The 20,716-nt window shown below is 47.2% G+C and overlaps 1 protein-coding gene across 2 annotated transcripts; it reads left to right on the top strand.

The window, feature by feature from the left end:
• Positions 1-640: 640 nt before the first annotated feature.
• LOC123045202 (oligoribonuclease) lies at positions 641-20,716 on the top strand. Of its 2 annotated transcripts, XM_044468162.1 has the most exons (9): positions 641-888; positions 1,059-1,236; positions 2,002-2,112; positions 9,631-9,707; positions 10,954-11,035; positions 11,141-11,196; positions 18,742-18,828; positions 19,121-19,211; positions 20,469-20,716. In XM_044468162.1, the coding sequence occupies exons 2-9, from the start codon at positions 1,104-1,106 to the stop codon at positions 20,588-20,590; spliced, it is 759 nt and encodes a 252-aa protein (XP_044324097.1). In that variant the 5' UTR covers positions 641-888; positions 1,059-1,103; the 3' UTR covers positions 20,591-20,716. The 2 variants fall into 2 exon arrangements, with proteins under 2 accessions (XP_044324097.1, XP_044324096.1); XM_044468161.1 differs by having other exon boundaries at positions 735-1,236.

Genomic DNA, 20,716 nt, shown 5'->3' with positions numbered 1-20,716 from the left:
CGTTCTTTTTTTCTTTCATTGATTTCCCTAAATCGACCCTACTGTCACATGACGTATTAACTTACCAAAATAAAATAATAGATTTTTTGGCAAGTCAATAAGTGTTACTCTACCAAATAAGTGGTTAACAATAAGATATCAAATAAATCATATTGATTGTGTACGCAAACTTGCTGAACAAATTCATATCAAATAAGTAAGTTTTAACAATAAGATGGCAAATAAATCATGATGATTGCATAAAAAAAAACTTACTAGTTGCACCAAACAATAGTAAGATTTTAGCGCACCAAACAACGTGTTTGGTTGGGGTAATTAAAGCCAGGGAATGAGAATTGAAGGGGTATAAGACTTCAAAACTATTGTTTGGTTAGAGGAATTGAGAATTTACAAGGAAAGAGACATGGGACTTGAGACTTCAACTCCCACTGTTTTATTAACAAGGGAGGGGGGGGGGGAGTTGGAAGGAAATTGTTTAGTCAACCTTAACCGTTCATCTTAACTTTTCTTGTCTAGTCCCATATCAATTCCCACGAATTAAACAAGGAAGTACAATTTCTTCTTAATTTCTCGCACATAACTCCTATCACGCACCAAACAGAGAATTGAGAATCAAATGGCTTATCCCATGTCTAATCTTAACCCAAAACTTTCATTCCCCTTCTCAAATATTGCCAAACACGCTGAAAGTTTAAAATAAAAATATATAAGTCGTCTACTTGCGCCCAAATACCGGGAATCATCGTCCTTTTGCCCTTCCGTGCGCCGCTTGCATCTCGTTGTGTAGAAAAAAAATTAGGTCTTATAATCAATTCTTCCTCCAACCCCGGCGGCGGCCACTGCGGTGGCGGCAGCGCCGGGGCCCATAGATCCGAAGCAACCGCCGCGGTACGTGTAGACCACCTCCCAAGCCAGTCAGGGGTTTGCTAAGAAGCGAACCATCCTTGAAGCTTTAGTCGCTCTATCCATACTAGTTGTCGGCTGTCGAACCTGGCATGTTCTTTCCCCAATTCCACCAAAAAAATTCTGTTTGGTTGATCAGCACTGGAACGCCGCAGGTTTTACGCGGGGTTATCTTGAATCTGGGGAAGATTTGGGAGAGGATGTCTAATCTTGCCAACATGTTTGCTGTCCTTGACCTGGATGGCGAGGACGATCGAAAGGAAGTGGAACAACCGACATCCAGCAAGCCAGAAGCCGCCGCCGCCGCCGCCGCCGCCGCCGCCAGGAAACTCGGTAAGGGCGCACTTTTTCTTTCGCTTCCTCACAGGATGAATTGGGATTGTGTGCTCCTGTTAGTCCGTGGTATGAGATTTGCTTTACTCATCGCGAGGTTTGTCAGTACATTGTTGAATGCGCCCATACTCCTGGATCAAAATGTAGTAGTGTAACAATAATGTGTTAAGTATAATGTTTTGATATTTTTCCCCATAGAAATCAGGTCTGGTCCTGCACCACTAACCTTTAGTACTTCAAAAAGAACTCAACAGAATATTTCAGCTCATCGATTTAACAAAACATATTAAAGCTGTTAGCTGTGTTGGAGCATGAGTTCCGAGCGTTCTTGCCATTTGCATGTGCACCGTGTGTATCAAGTATTTCTTTTGTGTTAAAACCTGACCACTTCACTAAATCATGTTCGTGATGCTCCGAATACACAAAATCTTTAGGAGGAATCATTTTTTGTGTAGTGTGCACAAAGTTGTATCATTCAGTATCCAAATAAACCTGCCAGGCAAAGCGACAGAATGGACAACTAGTGCATATCTCTTCACAATCAGGAACGCCCATTTTTTTCTCTTGGATCATGGATGGAATCAAGTAACTCCATCTTCATCTTGCCCCTACATGATAAATAATTGAACGATGCAGTGACATTATAACTTAAGTTCTGCCTTGTTATACTTTAAAAGAGAACTAAATTCTATAATTTTTCCATTTTATTACATTTTAATTATTCTCATTTCTTCTTATGAGTTTCAAAATTCACATTCCTTGCAGATAGTGGCATGACGAATAACAAAATGATTGTAAATTATGATGGGGATAAACTTGGTTCATCGTCAAGTGAATACAAGATGCCATTGGTGTGGATTGACTTGGAAATGACCGGTGAGCCTGTCTTCCTTCATATTGTATCTTGTATGTTCCATATTATTTTGAAATGTTTAATTTAATAGGCTTAATGCAATTCAGTCCTCAACTTCAATCAATGTTCAGACCAATTATTCTGCACATGTGTACAAACAGAAGTGCTTTTATTATGGGAAAGTGACGGTGTTACGGCCCAGGGGTGCTTCACTTCATCGGAAGCCGGCCGAAGTAGGCCGGCCCAAGGCCCCCTAGGTCGGTTTACACCCTGGGCCATCATCCCGGCCCACAGGCCCTATAGAAGGAAGACTCGGAAGCCTTGATGTGCAAGACAAGGAAGCCGGAGTCCAGGAGGACCCCTTCACTAACGTAGCCGACTAGGATCTTGTAAACCCTAGGGCCCCAATATTCCATATAAGCCGAGGCATGGCTAGTAGCAAAGAACTCAGTCCCTCGATCATCCTTGTACTTTGTATGCCCCATCACAATAATACAACACGAGCAAGAGTATGGTTTTACCTCTATCGTGAGGACCTAAACCCGGGTAAACCCCTTATCTATTTCCCATCCGATCTACTCGCCTAGCTGGGATACCCTATCGAGGGATTTGCCGGAAATAACTTCGATAGAGGTGGCCCATATAGGCCCCGCAGGGCGAACTAGACCAGATGGGATATTCGATTGACGCCAACATCTTCATAGCGGGGCAGATCTTTGCTTTCGGCGCGGTGTGTTGCGTTGTCGACTCAACAAGCCACGTTGGCCAAGTCGAGACCTCCATTGCAGGCTGGGTCGTCCATGTCGGCAACCTGGAGTCTGTCGTCGATTCTCGCAACAAGCTTGCTCTCCAGGGCTTGGCGTCGTGCCTGACCTAGGAGCGGCCAACACAAATTTTCAACCCACCCACCTCCACATCGTCGCCAACATCGACATGCTCCACACCGTCGTCGAGGAACCCGGCGACTCCGAGGAGCTTGAGGACCTCGACAAGAAGATGGGCGACTCAGCTAAGAGCTACCCGTAAGCAATCCCGTCTGCACCGCCTTGCCGCCCGTGGCAGGCAACCTCCACTTATGCCTGTTACATGGTGGACCCCGGTGCCAAAGACATCGAGGCCGAGGAAGAGGATGAGATCGATGTTGACTGGGTCAACACGCCAATCACGGTGAACGACCCCGCCAGCGTCAAGCTCGAGGAGTGGAGAAAGAAGCTCCAGGCAGCCCTCAAGAAGCAGAAGGAGGAGAAAGAGCGTCTGTATTGTAGGCAAAACTACCTGCTATAATCCGCAGAGATGCTTAGAGGAGAACGGACGACGCAGCCGGGTTGGCGCTCTAGAGCCAGGCGTTGAACAACGCCCTCAATGCCTCGGCATCTCCCGAGCTGCTTGCCTTCCGCACGCTGGCTAAGAACACGCAGGCGGCGGTCGAAGAGCTCCGAAACATCACACTTCCCGCCAACGACCTAGATTGGGAGAGGTTTGAGCAGGTGGTGGAACTCTTGAAGACGGCGGTGGTTTTAGCAAAACGTCTACACTAAATCTAAGAGCACGAAGGACACCACTAGCGATATTCACAATAATATTGCAAGTTTGACACCGAGGCCGAACAATCATGCGATCTTCCCGCATAGACCGGATCAGCTAACTCACAGCCACAATAACCGCCGACTGGTAAATCAGAGGACGGCCTCTCGCTTTGAGGCGCAAATCGGCCAGCCTCCTGGAGAAACCGAGAGGCAATGCTTGGCGTGGCTCAGCGAGAATGCCAGGCGGCCAGGCCGATAACTCTTCAACGAGTACGATTGTGCCATCGACATAGACGACAGATGTGAGGTCGTCACCGCATTGTGGAGTGATATCGGCTTGCAACCTCTATAACCCGTGTGCTTCGCGGATGGTATTGTCAATTACAAGTTCTCAAAAAACTTTCACTTGCACCTCATTGATAAATATAAAGGAGCAGAACCCAGAGCTCTGGTTGACTGATTACATCATTTTGGTTCAACTAACCAATGGGGATTTTATTTCTATGCCATCAAGTACCTGCCAATCGCGCTAAAAGGACCGTACCGACCCTGGTTAAATACTTTGCCGCCCAAGTGGATCTATGGCTGGAACGGCATGCAGGAGGAGTTCATCGCCAACTTCTGAGGTACCTACCAGAGGCCGGCGAGGCGAATGACCTTATTAAGGAAGACGGTGAGCTGGTTCGCTAGTACCTTGCTCGATGGCTAAAGGCGAAGAATGATGTAGCAGACATCACCGACGCTGAGGCCATAACAACATTCAAAGTCGGTTGTTGAGACGAGCAGCTAACCCGTGATATAGGGAAAGAATCACTTCAGACCATGGCCAACCTGATGAAATTATGCTTTCGGGGAGGAAGTGTGGGTTGCCAAGCGGAAATCTATGGCGGCCAAGTAGCGGCGTAGCGACCTCAGAACTTCCGAGGCACAAGATGAGCATGACCGACCTTGGCGCAGTAATAGCAACTGAGTCGGAGGCACAAAGGCGACGATGAGGTCAATGTTGAGTTCGAATGTCGTCGCCAGGGCGGAGGTCTGGTTGTTCCCCGGCGGTGCCCGGGCAGGCCTCGTTTCAATCTTGCCAATTCTACCTAGACATGGCTCAAAATGAAGGGGTAAGACCAAGTGTTCTTAAAATAAAACTCTCAGTGCACACTTCGGAGCTCGGTCTTCCGAAGGTGCTTTACGGACGACGGGAGCCCCTTGGCTGTACTCTACTCTTCGCCTTTGATTGTTCTTTTCTTTTGGCTCGGCAGAGTTTGCTGGGTTCCATTACACTCTGTAGGAAATGCATAGGCTGTCCATGCAGCAAATCGAGGCCCTGCATCACCGTACGTAGGAAGCAAGGTCTAGATTTTGATGAAATCATGGACAGACCATGCACAAAAAGATCCAGAACTCCCCCAACCAACCACAACAATCGAGAGTGTTGGTTTCACTTGAAAGCGGCCAAGCTGGCCAGCAAGAATCGTAATAGCAAAGGTGACGACAGGCACGACCCCCCAATGATGGCCAAGGTGGTGGTGCAGACAACTACGGTAGCGGGGCTGGTGTGAGCGCAAATGCGCAAAAGCAATTTCCCCCATAGGTACGGCTTGTGAACATGATATTTTGTAGCAACGAGTCCAAGAGGGCGCATAAACTCTCCCATAGAGACATATGTGTTGCAGAGCCTGTAGTACCACATTTGCTAGAGTGGTCGGACCAGCCAATCTCCTTCGATCAGAGCGATCATTCGATCAGCGTTTGCCACGCCAGAAAGGCCGCCCTAGTTTTGGATCCGATCATTGAGGGCCGCCACCTCACCAGGGTCCTTATGGACGGCGGTAGTAGCCTCAGTCTCATGTACATCTACGCATTGAAGATGGGCATTGACGAGTCCTGCATCAGGCCATCCAACACGAGGTTCAATGGCATCATTCCTGGCATGGAGGCCCAACCCCTGGGCCAGGTCACACTTGACGTGGTGTTCGGCACCCCGACAACTACCACCTCAAACCACTTTGTTTCGAGGTCGTCCCGTTCAAAGTGGCTACCATGCGCCCCTTGACAAGCCAACTTCTCCACGATACGCGACATTTTCGGACTATGCATACCTGAAGTGATATTGGCTCTCAATTGGGTCATCACAGTATCCCACAATGTTCAGCGATCCCATGTGGCCGAGCAGGCCATAGTGGCCCTGGTTGAGGAGGCACTCGCAGGTAAGGATGACATCAAGCTCACCAAACGATCCAAGTCGATTTTCTCCCAGCCCGACCATGACATCTAGAAATTCCCTCACATGAAGTGTAGGGTGGCTTGTTGTTCCTTAAGCAAGTACATGCTGACTAGGTTGTGTGGGCTTCGCGTCGACATAGCACCGTCCTGGCCTCCGAGGACGTGACCGACATCTTGGAGGGAAGACTGTCAACGACAACACTGGTAGATAGGTAGGGACTAGGTCGCCACCCCACCATGATTGTGTTGTTCCCGAGATCCGTAGCCGGACTAGTTGAAGAGGTCGCGGGGCGGTGAAACGGGGTGGTCGAAGAAGAGGGTGACACGATGGGTTCCTGCAACGTAGGTGCCTGGAAGCAATTCTTGGCAGCATCTTTGGAGGCCGGCTCCTTGTTTTCAACATTGAGAGCCGGATTTCTGTCCTCTTCACCTGCTACTTAGGTAGCTAGGTCTTCAGAAGTGGCCCCTTCAGAGGGTGCGAGAGCTGGCTTGTTGGCAGTGCCGGTGTGCCTTGGGTCTGTGGTCTTTGTTTCCAGAGGCATTACCACGTTTTCGGATGGTGGAACGATGGAGACCGGCGTCGCCATTAGCGCCCCGTCTTCGGTCCTGGGGGTGTTGGCAATGAATGCCGCCAGATTGGCGGAAGGGTGGCCGGCCAGATCGACACCCATTTCGCGTTGTGGCTTGTGGATCAGATAATGAGAGTTGAGGAAAAGCCAAACTTGGGAAAGGGATGAACAAAATGGTACGATATTTACCTATTATTGGGCCCTCGTCAAGCAACTCGAGGTCGGGCCAACTGGGATGCTCCCTTGGAGGTCGCACGGGAAGAAGCAAGCGCCTCGGCGGCAGGATCCTCACACCTCTTGTGTGGCTCTAAGCTGGTCTTGGTCGATGTTTTTTGTGGTGAAGAATGGGAGGCCAGAGCCTCGTCATCACGGCCCTGTTTCCTTGAGAGGAACTGGTCCCGCTCATCTTCGTCCTCGTTGTCCGAGATGGTTTGGCTTCCTTGGCATCATGAGTAGAATTGAAGATATCGGATGAGCAACTGCGGATCGGAAAGGAAAGCTTAATTAACCAGGAAGCAAGGAATACTCACAGCAGGCTGCTGTGCTTCTAACGAATAACTGGCCAGGCCGGTCTTCGCCGGGAAGTCCGCCGTCTTCCCCTTGAACATCATCGAGATCATCTCCTGAAGCGACTTCCCCTCAAAGAAGCCGGTCCGAATGCTCAGGGTTACGTCATCCTCGCTGGTGTACCGGTACATTGGATGAGCCCTGGCCTTAAGAGGATGAATGCCATGCTCCAGGGCTACAATCATCACCCCGACCATGTTCAATCCCTGCTAGGTGAGACTCCACACTGCCTTGTGGGGCCAGGTTACTTCCTTCGTGTCAGCTGGGATGTGCTTGACGCACTAGGCGCCATGCTAAAGGCTTCAACAAGGCCGATCTGAGGAGGTACCCTGAACTTAACATCGGAATATAGAACCAACCTTCTTGCCACTTGTTTGATTCAGCCAGAGTCCGTCGAGATATTCGAAGCCGGACTTCTTGGTGATGGCTGCTCCGCTACATTCGCAAGTCTCCGTTACATTTGTCTTGGAAATAACAGTGGCTCGATGTCGAGAAAGCGCTCGCATAGGGTCACGAAGCAGGCGATGCGCGTAATGCTATTTGGGGTCAAGTGATGAAGTTGCAGGCCGTAGAAGTGCATGAGACCTCGGAGAAAGGGTACAAAGCATACCCGCTCATCTCCTTGGATCTTGAGGATTGTCTCGGCAACTTCACCTTGGTAGGTCATGACCACCGGCGAGCACCAATCGGCGAGCCTTGCCTCTGGCAAGTATCCCCCCTCCTTGAGATGTTGGAGCTGGGGGGGGGGAGTTGGGCGTCGAGGGCATCCATTTGCCTTGGTGTCCGACGCCACCTTCAGTTTCCCTTTTGCCGGTTATACTCTTGACCGCGACGCCCTTGCTGGATTTGGGCGGCATATTGCGGCGGCATGGGTTTGAGATTGGGAGGAGGAGATGTAGAAGAAAGAGGAGAGTTTTGGCGTGAGCTGCAATGGCGGAGCACAGGAGGCAGAAGAACGCTAGAAAGAAGATGGAGCCAAGGGGAAAATGGACAAGTGTCGTTCCCCTCGGCGTCTCCTCCCTTTTAAAGCCCAAACATAATGGGCAACGACTGGAGCCGTGTTGTGTGACCCGTGTCATGCGACAGGAAATCCTGTGCGTATCCCCACTAACGTAGTTTATGGTGTGCGGGAATCGAGGCGTTCCATTAATGGCTCCGGTAACCGAGGCTCATGCCTGGTCATGCCGTCACACTGATGGGACTGACCTTGGTGGGGCCCTCGTGCACCCACGCATGTCTCGTTGACCGAAGGTCCGGATGACTAGGGTGGTCAGGTTCAACCGGTTGGACAAACAATTTGGTCTGGCTCGACCAACTGGTCAAAAGTCTGGCTTGGTCCCTGGTTGGGCTGTACGTCAAAGTTATACAAAGTGTTCCGTGGGAAATCGACTCGAGGGAGCTGGCTTGCCGTGAAAACATTTCCATGGAGGTTGGCTATCTTCATCAGCAAATCACGACCAGAGGCGGCCGTCCTCCCAATGGATGGGCCGACTTCATGGAGCTTGCTGGCCATGGGAGGTCGGCTAGGTCGGAGAACCAGTTCCGATCTTGACGAGCTTCAAGATGGCATTCAAGATTGACCCTGACCACGAAGCAACCAAGCTCGGAGACCAGTTTAGGGGTTACTGACGGTGTTACAGCCCGGGGGTGCCCCACTTCACCGGAAGTTGGCCCAAGTAGGTCGGCCCGAGGTCCTCTAGGTTGGTTTACGCCCTGGGCCATCAATCATCCTGGCACACGGGTCCTATAGAAGGAAGACTCAGAAGCCTTGACGTACAAGACAAGGAAGCCGGAGTCCAGGAGGACCCCTCCACCGACGTACCCGACTAGGATCTTGTAAAACCTAGGGCCCTGATATTCTATATAAGCCAGGGCAGGGCTAGTTGTTAGCAGAGAACTCAATCCCTCGATCATACTTGTACTTTGTACACCCCATAGCAATAATACAACACGAGCAGGAGTAGGGTTTTACCTCTATTTCCCACCCGATCTACTCGCCCAGCCGGGATACCCTGTCAAGGGATCTGCCGGAAATAACTCTGACAGGAAGCATATTGTAGGTGATGTAAACTCAATATTGCATTGCACCTCTGCACACGAAATGTAAAAGGATAAAAGATCTAACCAGCAACTTAGAACAAATGGTGAAAAGACAGCTGATATACAGAATCAAAACAATCAGCACGCCATTGGCTATGTGTTACCAGTTTAATAAGTTAGTAAGGCCAGTTTACTAAGTACTAACATCTGCCATTCAACCCAAGACTGATGCAAACACAACAAGTAAACCTTTCCGGTTTCTAATTTGTTCAACATGTTCTTTTGTTCAAGTTTTGCAACTTATAGTTTACTACATTAAAATGAAAAAAGATGCATGAGAACAGTTGGTCGGAAGTCATTTACAGTGCATGATATCTACTCTGCCCGAAACAATGTACGACCCATTACTGATTTCCTTGGTATCGTAAGTCAATAATAGTCTTCTTTTGCTGTTTTCTGATGTGAACTGCGCCTTCATTTCTTGCTATTGTTCTCCTCTAACTGATGTGTAGATATGTCAAACTGAAATTCTGTTGCTTCTGTCGGAACTCGTATTATCAATTTTACACAATGTCAACACTCTGACTAACATGCCACATGCTGGTTTCTGATTGTTTAGGTTTGGATATCAGAAAAGACCGCATACTGGAGATTGCTTGTATTATAACAGATGGTAAACTTACCAAACGGATAGAGGTGAGTTTTAAACTAATGCTACGTACAGTGTTATGAAGTTGTGGTACATATTTCTTGACTTCGTGTTTTGGAAGTGAGTAGCTTCCACAACTTATGATATGCTAGTTTTCTCGATTCAGTAACACCTTTGCCGTGGTACATATTTCTTGACCTTGAGTTTGGAAGTAAGCAGTTTATTATAGACTACTCTGCCTCGTTGTTATTGAAGCTGCTTCCATTGCTTCCTCATTGAGTATGTGGATAAGGCACACTAATCTGTGGTCCTTAATGAGTTGTTCCAAGCTCGTTATCATTGAAGTAGTTTAAAACAGTTAAATAAGATTGCCAATCGCATCAGGACTATGTAAGTGCCAAGTTAATTTGTTTTTGAAGAGTCAATGAGAAGGAAACACTATTAGATGATGGGTCAATTCTTATTATACTGTTTATTTTGTAAAATTAGGCCCCCGTGTGGGAATACGAAACACAGTAACGAGAGAAAACATAGGAACGGAGAAGGAATCTAGGCGTGAAACGCTGGAGGTAAAGAACACAGGAAAGTTGTCAGAATGGGCGTTCGGGTGACCATAGGAGAGCATTGCGTGAACAGTAGCCTACAGGCCTTTTAAAATTAGCTATACGGGTTAAACAAGGCAGCTTTACCTCCAACACTCTCACCTCATCACGTTACACATTTGTTTTTTTTAATCCTACTGATTCTAACAGCGACTGCCGAGCGCCTCGCCTCGGTCTTCCGCGGGAAAATGAGCTCTACGCGGATGTTAGAATTCCTCTGGAATCAGCATCGAAGGAGCTAGTTTCCTCTGGATTACTGTATGTATTCCTGCGTTCCGAACGCTACAAAGGAAAGTAAACCTGTGTCAATAGTGTTCCTCCAAAATTCCTGTACAAAACCTACGAACCGAACGGGGCCTTACGCTAGTGGGAAGTAGCGAACTGATATGCCATCAGCTTCTGATGTTTACTTTGCATAATCTTTTCTTATTCTAAGAATCCCCTTACAACCTTAAATGATCATGTTGTTTGGCAAATTCACCCTGTAAAGCAAGCTGGTAGTCTATCATCACCACTGACTTTGGCTATGTACTTATGTCATACTTTGTGTTTGGGTATCTTGAGGTTACGGAGGCAATTTGTTGCTTTGTCATTTCTTTGTCGTTAGTCATATTGGTTGATGAACAACTTCTGTTGGTATGACATCACGAGACATAGTGCTCAACATAGCTATTATTACCTTCTTTTGCAGGGTCCTGATTTGGTTATAAGACAGAGCAAGGAATGCTTAGACAACATGAATGATTGGTGTAAAACCCATCATGGTGCCAGTGGTAAATACCTTCTAGTATTAAAAATGACATGTGAATCTAATCTCTTGCTCATGTAACCAATTTAGGACTTGCTAATTTGGTCTGTTGCTCTTGTAACCACTTTAGGACTGACAGAACAAGTACTGCAGAGTGACATTTCTGAGTGTGATGCTGAGAAACAGGTACTTTAGTCCTTTTTTTGGTAGCCTGACCTCTTTGAAAGGGCTCATATAATTAAAGCATATTCTACTTGAAACCTCGGAAAGAAAATTGCTAATAGGTATTGCTAATACGTACTCCCTCCGTTCCTAGATATAAGGTGTATAGATTTTTGAGAAAAAGTTCAGATTATATGGTGTATTGCATTAGTTGACAATTACCTTTTCACTAGCTACAGCCAACGCGCATCACCTTCCTAGAAAAAAGGAGATGGCACAACCCATCCCGTCTGTTTTGTGCATACGTGTAGGTTAGTTAGGAAAGAAAGATTAGACATGGTGCATATCAAGCTGGCCTAAGTTTTAGGGAACAAGAAATCTTGTTCCATCTTTTTCTTCCTTCGTTCGTGTGAACATATCCGTCCGTCTCTCGTCCTTTGTTTGCATGGAGAATCAACACGGCAAGGGCGCGAACTCCCATTCCATGGAGCCGGCCACCTCCCATCCCATGCAGCCGGCAAGGACGCGAACTCCCATTCCATGGAGCCGGCCACCTCCCATCCCATGCAGCCGGCCACCTCCCTTCTCAACGAAGAGATCAAGCCAACAGACTCCATTCCCATGGACAGGGAGGAGGTAAAACCTGTGACCTCGGATCCATTGGACAAAGATCAGATGAAGCCGGCGACTGTGCCATGCTTAATGTGTCTTTAAGTGCCCGAAACAACAAACGACTTACTAATGAATTGGTTCACGGACTTGGCTTCCTACAAGTGTTCTGGCTGCGGCGAGACTCTATGTTTGTTCGAGCCGCCCTTACAAGAATCTTCAAGGAGCAGCTCTGAGTATAAAGTTAGAGAGGATGAAGGCAATGGCAGCGACTTGGACGCCGGATTGAAGATTAGAGAGTTTGTGAAAAGCAAGTACGGGGCACCGGAACATTTAAGAGTTGATCGGTAGCATGAATAATTTTTTTGTGGTACCTCTACTTTCAGTGTGTTCCCAAATTCCAATGTACTTGATGTCGTTTATTGAAGAAAAACAACAACATTTTGAAAGATGAACTAAGAAACTAACAAACTTTCAATAAACAACAATATTTTGAAAGATGAACTAACAAAAACGGTTCACTTATTCACCAGAGACACTACGAATCAGCCGAATTTTGAAAGATGAACTACACATGATATACATGTAATCAGTACAACTAGTGGCATGAGTAGTACTCCTAATACCATGACGAACAACACATTTAATTGACTCGATGACATAAATAAGTGTATGGTCATTAACATGTGCATGCTCAAAGTCTTGTGAAATTGTATGAATACATCGGGCTCGCACATCGAGTACGACAAAAACTTTATTAGGTGCTCAAACCGGCATCGAGTACATCTGGAACACATTGAAAGTAGAGGTACGACAAAAAAATTATTCATGCTGCCGATCAACTCTTACATGTCCGGTGTCCTATACTTGCTTTTCACAAACTCTGTAATCTTCAATCCGGCGTTCGAGTCGTTGCCATCTTCATTGTTGCTACCTTTATACTCAGAGCTGCTCCTTGAAGATTCTTTTGAATGCGGCTTTAACAAAACTCGAATCTCGCCGCAGCCGGAACACTTGTAGGTGTTGAGAGTTATATTTATGATGCCCTTTGGCTTTCTGTATTTTGGCATTTGGCCTCCCACATGTACTTGTATATATGTTGGCTTTGGCCTCTCAATAATACTATGTTGTTGTTTATCTAACATGGTATAAGAGCCTAGGTTATATTTTTCTCCACGGCTGCCGACTCTACGGTCCGCCGCGGCCTCCGTCAATCTCCGTCTGGATTTTCGCCAGTCCTCGTTCGTCCGCGCCGCCCGCTGTCGGTTGCCTGTCTCTGCCAAGCCACCGGCCTCGCTGTTGCGCGGCTGTTGTTGTCTGGCTGCAGCTCCACCTGCTTAGGCCGGGTAGCCCTGTCTTCCACGAGCGCCATCGATTGTGCGCCCTTGCCCGCCCGGCTAGTGTCCGCTGCCTCCCTGCTGTCCACTGCCTTCCCGCTGGTCCGCTGCCCTCCAGTGGCCATTCTCCCTCCGGCCTGTACCGCTTGCTACCTTTCGCTGTACCGAGCCACTGTGATTGTTTTGGATCAATCCAGATCAAGTTCCGCTGTGATTGTTTTGGATCAATCCAGATCAAGTTCCACCACCACATGGCAGATCAAGTTCCACCAGACGTAAGTTGATTTGGATCCTGCTCTCGATCCAGATCAGCCCGTGACTCCAGGTCGGGCGTCCGCTCTGCCATTCGGCCATCCGCTCCGTCGTTCTTGCGTCCGTGCCGCCCTCCGGCCATTTGTGCCGCCTGGCTTCGGCCCGCTAGATCCCAGCCGTTGTCCTGCTCCTCCGCCCGCGCCAAACTTCTGCCTTGCATCATGCGCGTGCGCGTGCTGCTCTGTTTGACGGGCTCAGTTCGTGTGGCTGATCTGCTTTGTCCAATTACCTACTCCCACAAAAAAATGCCATTGTCATCCGGTGTTCCCTATATTGATCCCGTCTTGCACACGCGCCGTCTCTCCGTGCTTGGTGCTCATCCACATGTGATGTTGTCCCTTCCGGCCTCTTTGGCGGGATGCGGTGGTCGCTCTTCCACGACTCCTTTCGTGGCTTCCTCACGCGATGGTGCCTCCACGTCGACTCCACTCGCGGCTTCCGACCGCAGTTGGCGCCGCTCTTCGTTGACTCGTTTGATGGCTTCCGCACGTGATGATGGCTGCTCTACATCGTCTCCTATGGTGGCGTCTGTTGCTCATGTTCCTTGACTTAGCATGCAACTCTTTTCAGGTAGTCAGATTGTTGACTCTAGTTGCAAGGTCAATCTTGACTTCGATTCATGTTCTGTTCAGGATCGTCGCACAGACGCTTTGCTTGGTGCTGGCCCTCGACGCCATGATGGTCTTTGGGAGCTTGATTGGCTTTGTCTTCCCTCTGATGCCAATGCTGCGAGTCTTGTGGCCCCTGTTGCCGCATCTGCTAGCTCTTTTCAGCAATGGCATCATCGTCTTGGCCATTTATGTGGTTCTCGTCTCTCGTCTTTAGTTCATCATGGTGTTCTGGGGCCTATCTCCGGTAACGCTTCGTTGGATTGTTTGGGTTGTAGGCTTGGTAAGCAGATTCAGCTACCCTATCCTCACAGTGAGTCGGTGTCCGAGCGTCCTTTTGATCTCGTTCACTCAGATGTTTGGGGTCCTGCTCCCTTCGCTTCGAAAGGGGGTCATCGCTACTATATTCTCTTTATAGACGATTTTACTCGCTACACTTGGATCTATTTCATGTCTTCTCGTAGCGAGGTCTTATCTATATACAAAAAATTTGCTGCCATGGTTCATACCCAGTTCTCCACTCCTATTCGTGTTTTTCGCCCAGATTCTGCTGGTGAGTGTATCTCTCATCCGTTGCGAGGATTTCTTGCTGAACAACGTACTCTTACCCAGTTCTCTTCTCCTGGTGCTCATGCTCAGAATGGCGTGGTTGAGCGCAAGCATCGTCACCTTCTTGAGACGGCTCGTGCGATGATGATCGCTGCCTCTCTTCCGCCTCACTTTTGGGCTGAGGCTATTTCCACTTCCACCTATGTCATCAGCATGCAGCCATCTGCTGCTTTGCAGGGTGGTATTCCTTTCAAGCGTCTTTTTATCGTTCTCCTGATTATTCGACGCTTCATTTGTTTGGTTGTGTTTGCTATGTTCTTCTTGCCCCACGTGAACGTACCAAACTGACCGCTCAGTTTGTCGAGTGTGTCTTTCTAGAATACAACTGTGAGCATCGGTGTTGGGATCCTGTCGGTCGTCTAATGCGTATTTCCCGGGATGTGACCTTTGATGAGTCTCGTCCTTTCTACCCGCGTCCATCCTCCTCGACCTTCTCTATGGAGGACATCTCTTTTCTCACATTTCCCGATACACCTCCCTATGTGCCCCGTATCCCTACCCCTCCACTAGTTGTTGCAGATACAGCGTCGTCCTCTTCAACAATTTCTTCTCCTTCCTTGTTGCATGACTCTTCGATACCTTCCCCGTCCCCACCTTCATCCCCGATACTTTCCCTGTCTCTACCTTCATCAACGACGCCTTCCCCGTCAGCTCCGATGTCTTCCCCGTCTCCACCTCCGGTGATTCTTACTCGTCCCTCTTTTCCTTTCCATTACACTCGTCGTCCATGTGTTGTGGATGCGTCCACTGATGCGCCATCTACTTCTGGTGTGTCGTCTTCCTCATCTCAGCCGACTTAGGGCCAGTTCTTTTGGGTAATTCTCCCAGAATTGCCACTCCATCTTTTTTTACAATTCCTAGCTAGTTAAGGTCTAATTAGCTAGGAATTGTAAAAAAAGATGGAGTGGCAATTCTGGGAGAAGCCGGGGAGGGGGTCAATTCTAGGAGAATTGCCCAAAAGAACTGGCCCTTACGGTCTTCGGGCTCGGCCTTGTCCTCCTCCTGACCGCTATTCTCCTTCCTGATATGGTCTTTCGGCTGTACTTGAGCCTACCTCTTATCGTGATGCTATTGTTCATCCTGAATGGCAGCTTGCGATGGCAGAGGAGATTGCTGCTCTTGAGCGCACTGGCACGTGGGATCTGGTTTCTCTTCCTCCCCGTGTTCGTCCCATTACTTGTAAGTGGGTCTATAAGATTAAGACTCGCTCTGATGGTTCTCTTGAGCATTATAAAGTTTGTCTTGTGGCTCGTGGTTTCCAGCAGGAGCATGGTCGTGATTACGATGAGATTTTTGCTCCTGTGGCCCATATGACCACTGTCTGCACACTTCTCGCTGTGGCCTCTGTTCGCCATTGGTCTGTGTCTCAGCTTGATGTTAAGAATGCCTTTCTTAATGGTGAGTTGCGTGAGGAGGTTTATATGCAACCACCACCTGGGTATTCTATTCCTGATGGCATGGTTTGCCGTCTTCGTCGCTCTCTCTATGGTCTTAAGCAAGCCCTCCGTGCTTGGTTTGAGCATTTTGCCTCTGTGGTGATTGCAGCTGGTTTTTCTCCCAGTGCTCATGATCCAGCGCTGTTTGTCCACCTTTCTGCTCGTGGTCGCACTCTTCTTCTTCTATATGTTGATGACAAGATCATCACCGGTGACGATCTTGAGTACATTGCCTTTGTCAAGGCTTGTCTCAATGAGCAGTTTCTTATGTCTGATCTTGGTCCTCTTCGTTACTTTCTTGGGATTGAGGTTTCCTCCACCTCTGATGGCTTTTTTATTTCCCAAGAAAAGCATATCCAGGATCTTCTTGCTCGTGCGGCTCTTAGTGATGAGCGCACTGTTGAGACTCCTATGGAGCTTAATGTTCATCTTAGTGCTTCTGATGGTGAGCCCTTGTCTGATCCGACTAGTTATAGTCATCTTGTTGGGAGTCTTGTCTATCTCGCTGTCACTCGTCTAGATATCTTCCATCATGTCCATATCTTGAGTCAGTTTGTTTCTTCTCCCACTTCTGTTCACTATAGTCACCTTCTTCGTGTTCTACGATGTCTTCGTGGCACGATCTCTCACCGTCTATTCTATCCTCGTTCTAGCTCGTTTCAGCTCAAGGCCTATTCGGATGCTACCTGGGCTAGTGACCCTTTGGATCGCCGTTCACTTTCTGCTTACTGTGTCTTTCTTGGTGGTTCTCTCATTGCCTGGAAGACGAAGAAACAGACTGCAGTTTCTCGTTCGAGTGCAGAGGCCGAATTGCGAGCTATGGCTCTTCTCACGGCGGAGGTGACTTGGTTACGCTGGTTACTCGAGGATTTTGGTGTTTCTGTTACTACACCTACTACACTCTTATCAGACAGTACATGTGCTATCAGTATTGCGTGGGACCCCGTGAAGCATGAGCTCACCAAGCATATTGGTGTTGATGCTTTTTTTGTGCGCGCTGGTGTGCAGGACCATGTTATTGCTCTTCAGTATGTGCCTTTCGAGTTACAACTGGCGGACTTCTTCAGGAAGGCCCAGACTAGAGCGCAACATGGAAGTCAGTGTTGTGGATCCACCATGAGTTTGAGGGGGGGGGGTTGGGTGTTAGAGTTATATTTATGATGCCCTTTGGCTTTTTGTATTTTGGCATTTGGCCTCCAACCTGTACTTGTATATATGTTGGCTTTGGCCTCTCAATAATAGTATGTTGCTGTTTATCTAACAGTAGGAAGCCATGCTCGTGAGCCAATTCATTACTGAGTCATTTGTTGTTCCGGGCACTTGAAGACACATGAAGCACGACACAGTCGCCAGCTTCATCTGATCTTTGTCCAATGTAACCGAGGTCACAGGCTTTACCTCCTCCCTGTCTATGGGAACGGAGTCCGCCGGCTTGATCTCCTCATCGCTGAGAAGGGAGGTCGCCGGCTGCATGGGATGAGAGGTGGCCGGCTCCACGGGATGGGAATTCGCGTCCTTGCCGTGTTGATTCTCCATGTGGACAAGGGAAAAGAGATGGCCGAATATGTTCACATGATTGAAGGAAGAAAAAGACGGAACAAGATTCTTTTCCCCTAAAACTAAGGCCGGCTGGATATTATGCACCACGTCTAATTTTTCTTTCCTTACTAACCTACACGCATGCACAAAACAGACGGGATGGGCTGTGCCATCTTTTTTCTAGGAAGGTAATTGCACTGTTGATAGGAACCGGGTCCCTACCAGGACGAGCTCTCAAGTTATAGGGGTGGAAGGAGGGTTGGCATGGAGGAAGGTGCGGCCGACGGCACCGGGGCGCTGTGATCGCGCGCGAGAGAGAGGGGGCGGAGGGTGCGGCTAGGGTTAGGTCTCCCGGCTCCTTAAGGAAGCCGAGCAAATATGATTACTTCTGCTTAACTTCAAAACGGGTCCTTACATGAGTTTATATAATCCTCCTAATAAGATAATTGGGCTAAGCCCCTAATATGATAAGATAACTTGGGCCAAGCCCCTAACTGCCTGCGCTATTGGGCCTCCTCCGGCTGTACTGTATGCCGGTCATAACAACTGTAGCTAGTGGAAGGGTCAAATTGTCAACTAATCAATACACCATATAATCTGAACTTTTTCTCAAAAATCTGTACACCTTATATCTGGAACGGAGGGAGTATGTGTTTGCCTACCTTCCCTATATTCCTAGTTAAAGGAAACCTTGTGACACGACTGTTCATTTGTTTATTTCAAACTAAATGCATTGTTTTTATCTGTAATTCCTGCACCAATTTTATTCCTAGAATATATGTTTAGTGTTACACTGTACCATGGTTGTGTTCCAAGAACTGTCTGTGCATGTGTGTTCTCAAAGTTAACCGCCTAGGTGGTGCTAGGCAACTCCATGCCGCGTCATCCGCCTATCCGATTTATCCTACCAGTGATTAGGCACTAGTTGCGCTCGCCTTGGTCAATACTGGCGATTGATGCTGACATGCTGCTAGTCTATTGTGTACAAGTGTTTTGTTGTTCCCTTCTAATTATTGGCAGTATTGTGTTTCTCGGAAATGTCCATATCCGCTTCTTTGATGTTTCTTTTATCCACCGTAATGTTTCCCAACAAACTTTTCTTGTGTTAGCTATTTTCAGGTGCTAGACTTTGTTAGGAGGTATATTGGTTCGGCGACTCCATTGATTGCTGGGAATTCTATCTATACAGATTTACTATTTTTGAAGGTTAGCAAGAGAAAACCTTAAAAATGAAATGGTTCATACAATTTTATCATGTCCTCACTTCTCTAGATGTTTCAGGTGACCTGTAGATGTTTTGGCATATTTGTTACTATCGATGCTCCTGATTTGTACACATACCAAATACATTATCTAACTGTCCACAAAAAAATACATTTATTTACTCTCCAGTAGATATTATTGTGAAAAATAGTCCAGTATCCTTGCATGTGGATTGAGTAGGACTCCAGTTTTACTTTGCAACTTTTTTGCTGACACCTGTGTTTTTTATATCTAGGAGTACATGCCACAGCTTGCAGGCATATTCCCTCATGTGATAGTTGATGTGAGCAGCATAACGGCTCTGTGCATCCGCTGGTTCCCAAAGGGTAAATTACTTCAGTGTTTATCAATGCAGTGTTGCAGAATTTGATTGTGGTGTGTTCTCATCAGTTACCAGATTATACAAGTATGGTATTGCTAGTGGACTCAACCAAATCTATTTTTTGAGGTTGACTTTTGTAAACAAATAAATCCATGTATTTTGCATATTTCACCCTGATAGAATACTGGTATTTTCACATAGAAAAAAATTCTCTAGTTGAATTAAAAAGTTTCATAACTTCTAATCTTTTTAGTTATATAACCTGTTACTAGGCTGAAGGGGAGCCTTAGCGCAGTGGTAAAGCTGCTGCCTTGTGACCATGAGGTCACGGGTTCAAGTCCTGGAAACAGCCTCTTACAGAAATGTAGGGAAAGGCTGCGTACAATAGACCCAAAGTGGTCGGACCCTTCCCCAGACCCTGCGCAAGCGGGAGCTACATGCACTGGGGCTGCCCTTTAACCTGTTACTAGGCTCTGAGGCCACCTGCTATGCAATGGCGTATATGCCAAAACATAAAGATCCGCAGATCCAATTATGAAATAAAAGCTTTATTATTGAGCATTCTATTGAGATTTATAGTCGACATTAGTTGATTCTTTTAGTGTCTGTAATTCAAAACCGAACATGAATTTTGATTTCATCCCCGCCAGAGTCCCATTGGGGGACTCAAAGCCCAGCAAAATGCATTCTTGAGGTTGATTTATTGTGAAATCATTTTGTTTTGGTATTTATTTTCATTAATGTGCCAAATGCCGACACTGTACTGTGAGGTAGCTTGTATGCCTATATTTTGAAAATAAAGTTGGTCTGAAACATATCTTGCTAATTTTGAAAAATATTGCTAGGTGGTGTAAAATTTGAACAGTTCTTGAGTGTTCGCAAATTGCAACGATGTTTTGGTTTGATTTAATCGGTTTGAAGATATTCCTGTGGCAGAGAACTCACGATTACATAGGGGCAGACTTAAAGATCAGTTAGTGAGATGGGAAACATACTTGAGTACTATTGGAGTATAAAGGCTTTCATCCAATCTGGGCGTATTTCCTCATGATTATACTTGTTGGTTATTCGATAGTGGTTTGGAAACTGAAATTGGTTCAAATTGACCTTATGTGTTTCGTCGTCTTCACAACCGCTGATTTCCAAAGCAGAGCAGACCTAGTAATTTATTTTAATTTCATTTTGGATACATGGAATACTTGTGAAATTCTCCACATGACAAGGCTTTGCTTATTTTTTTATTTGATTTGACTGTTCACAGAAAGGAAGCAAGCTCCAAGAAAGGAGAAAAACCACAGGGCACTGGACGACATCAGAGAGAGCATCATGGAGCTGCAGTACTACAAGGAGAACATCTTCAAATCGCGGCAATCTAAGCATTAGCCTGTTGGGATTCATTAGCTCTCTTGATTATTGGGATGAAAACGTTCCCTGGTGTATGATCCTTCCATAGATTTGATGATGCTTAAATGGCCACGTGCCTTTGGGGTAACGCCAAGATTGTAGTCA

Source organism: Triticum aestivum, chromosome 2B (genome assembly GCF_018294505.1).
Source record: "Triticum aestivum cultivar Chinese Spring chromosome 2B, IWGSC CS RefSeq v2.1, whole genome shotgun sequence".
In the NCBI taxonomy this organism is placed as follows: Eukaryota; Viridiplantae; Streptophyta; class Magnoliopsida; order Poales; family Poaceae; genus Triticum; species Triticum aestivum.
Note: the sequence above shows the minus strand (reverse complement) of the source record. Positions and strands in the feature narration are given on the sequence as shown.

What these genes read in the sequence shown, in the direction of transcription:
- LOC123045202 (XM_044468161.1), top strand. Translation starts at nt 996, where the DNA reads ATGTTCTTTCCCCAATTCCACCAAAAAAATTCTGTTTGGTTGATCAGC. An exon ending in GATTGACTTGGAAATGACCG is followed by an intron (nt 2,113 to 9,630) that starts GTGAGCCTGTCT and finishes CTGATTGTTTAG; the next exon opens with GTTTGGATATCAGAAAAGAC. An exon ending in AGTGTGATGCTGAGAAACAG is followed by an intron (nt 11,197 to 18,741) that starts GTACTTTAGTCC and finishes AGCTATTTTCAG; the next exon opens with GTGCTAGACTTTGTTAGGAG.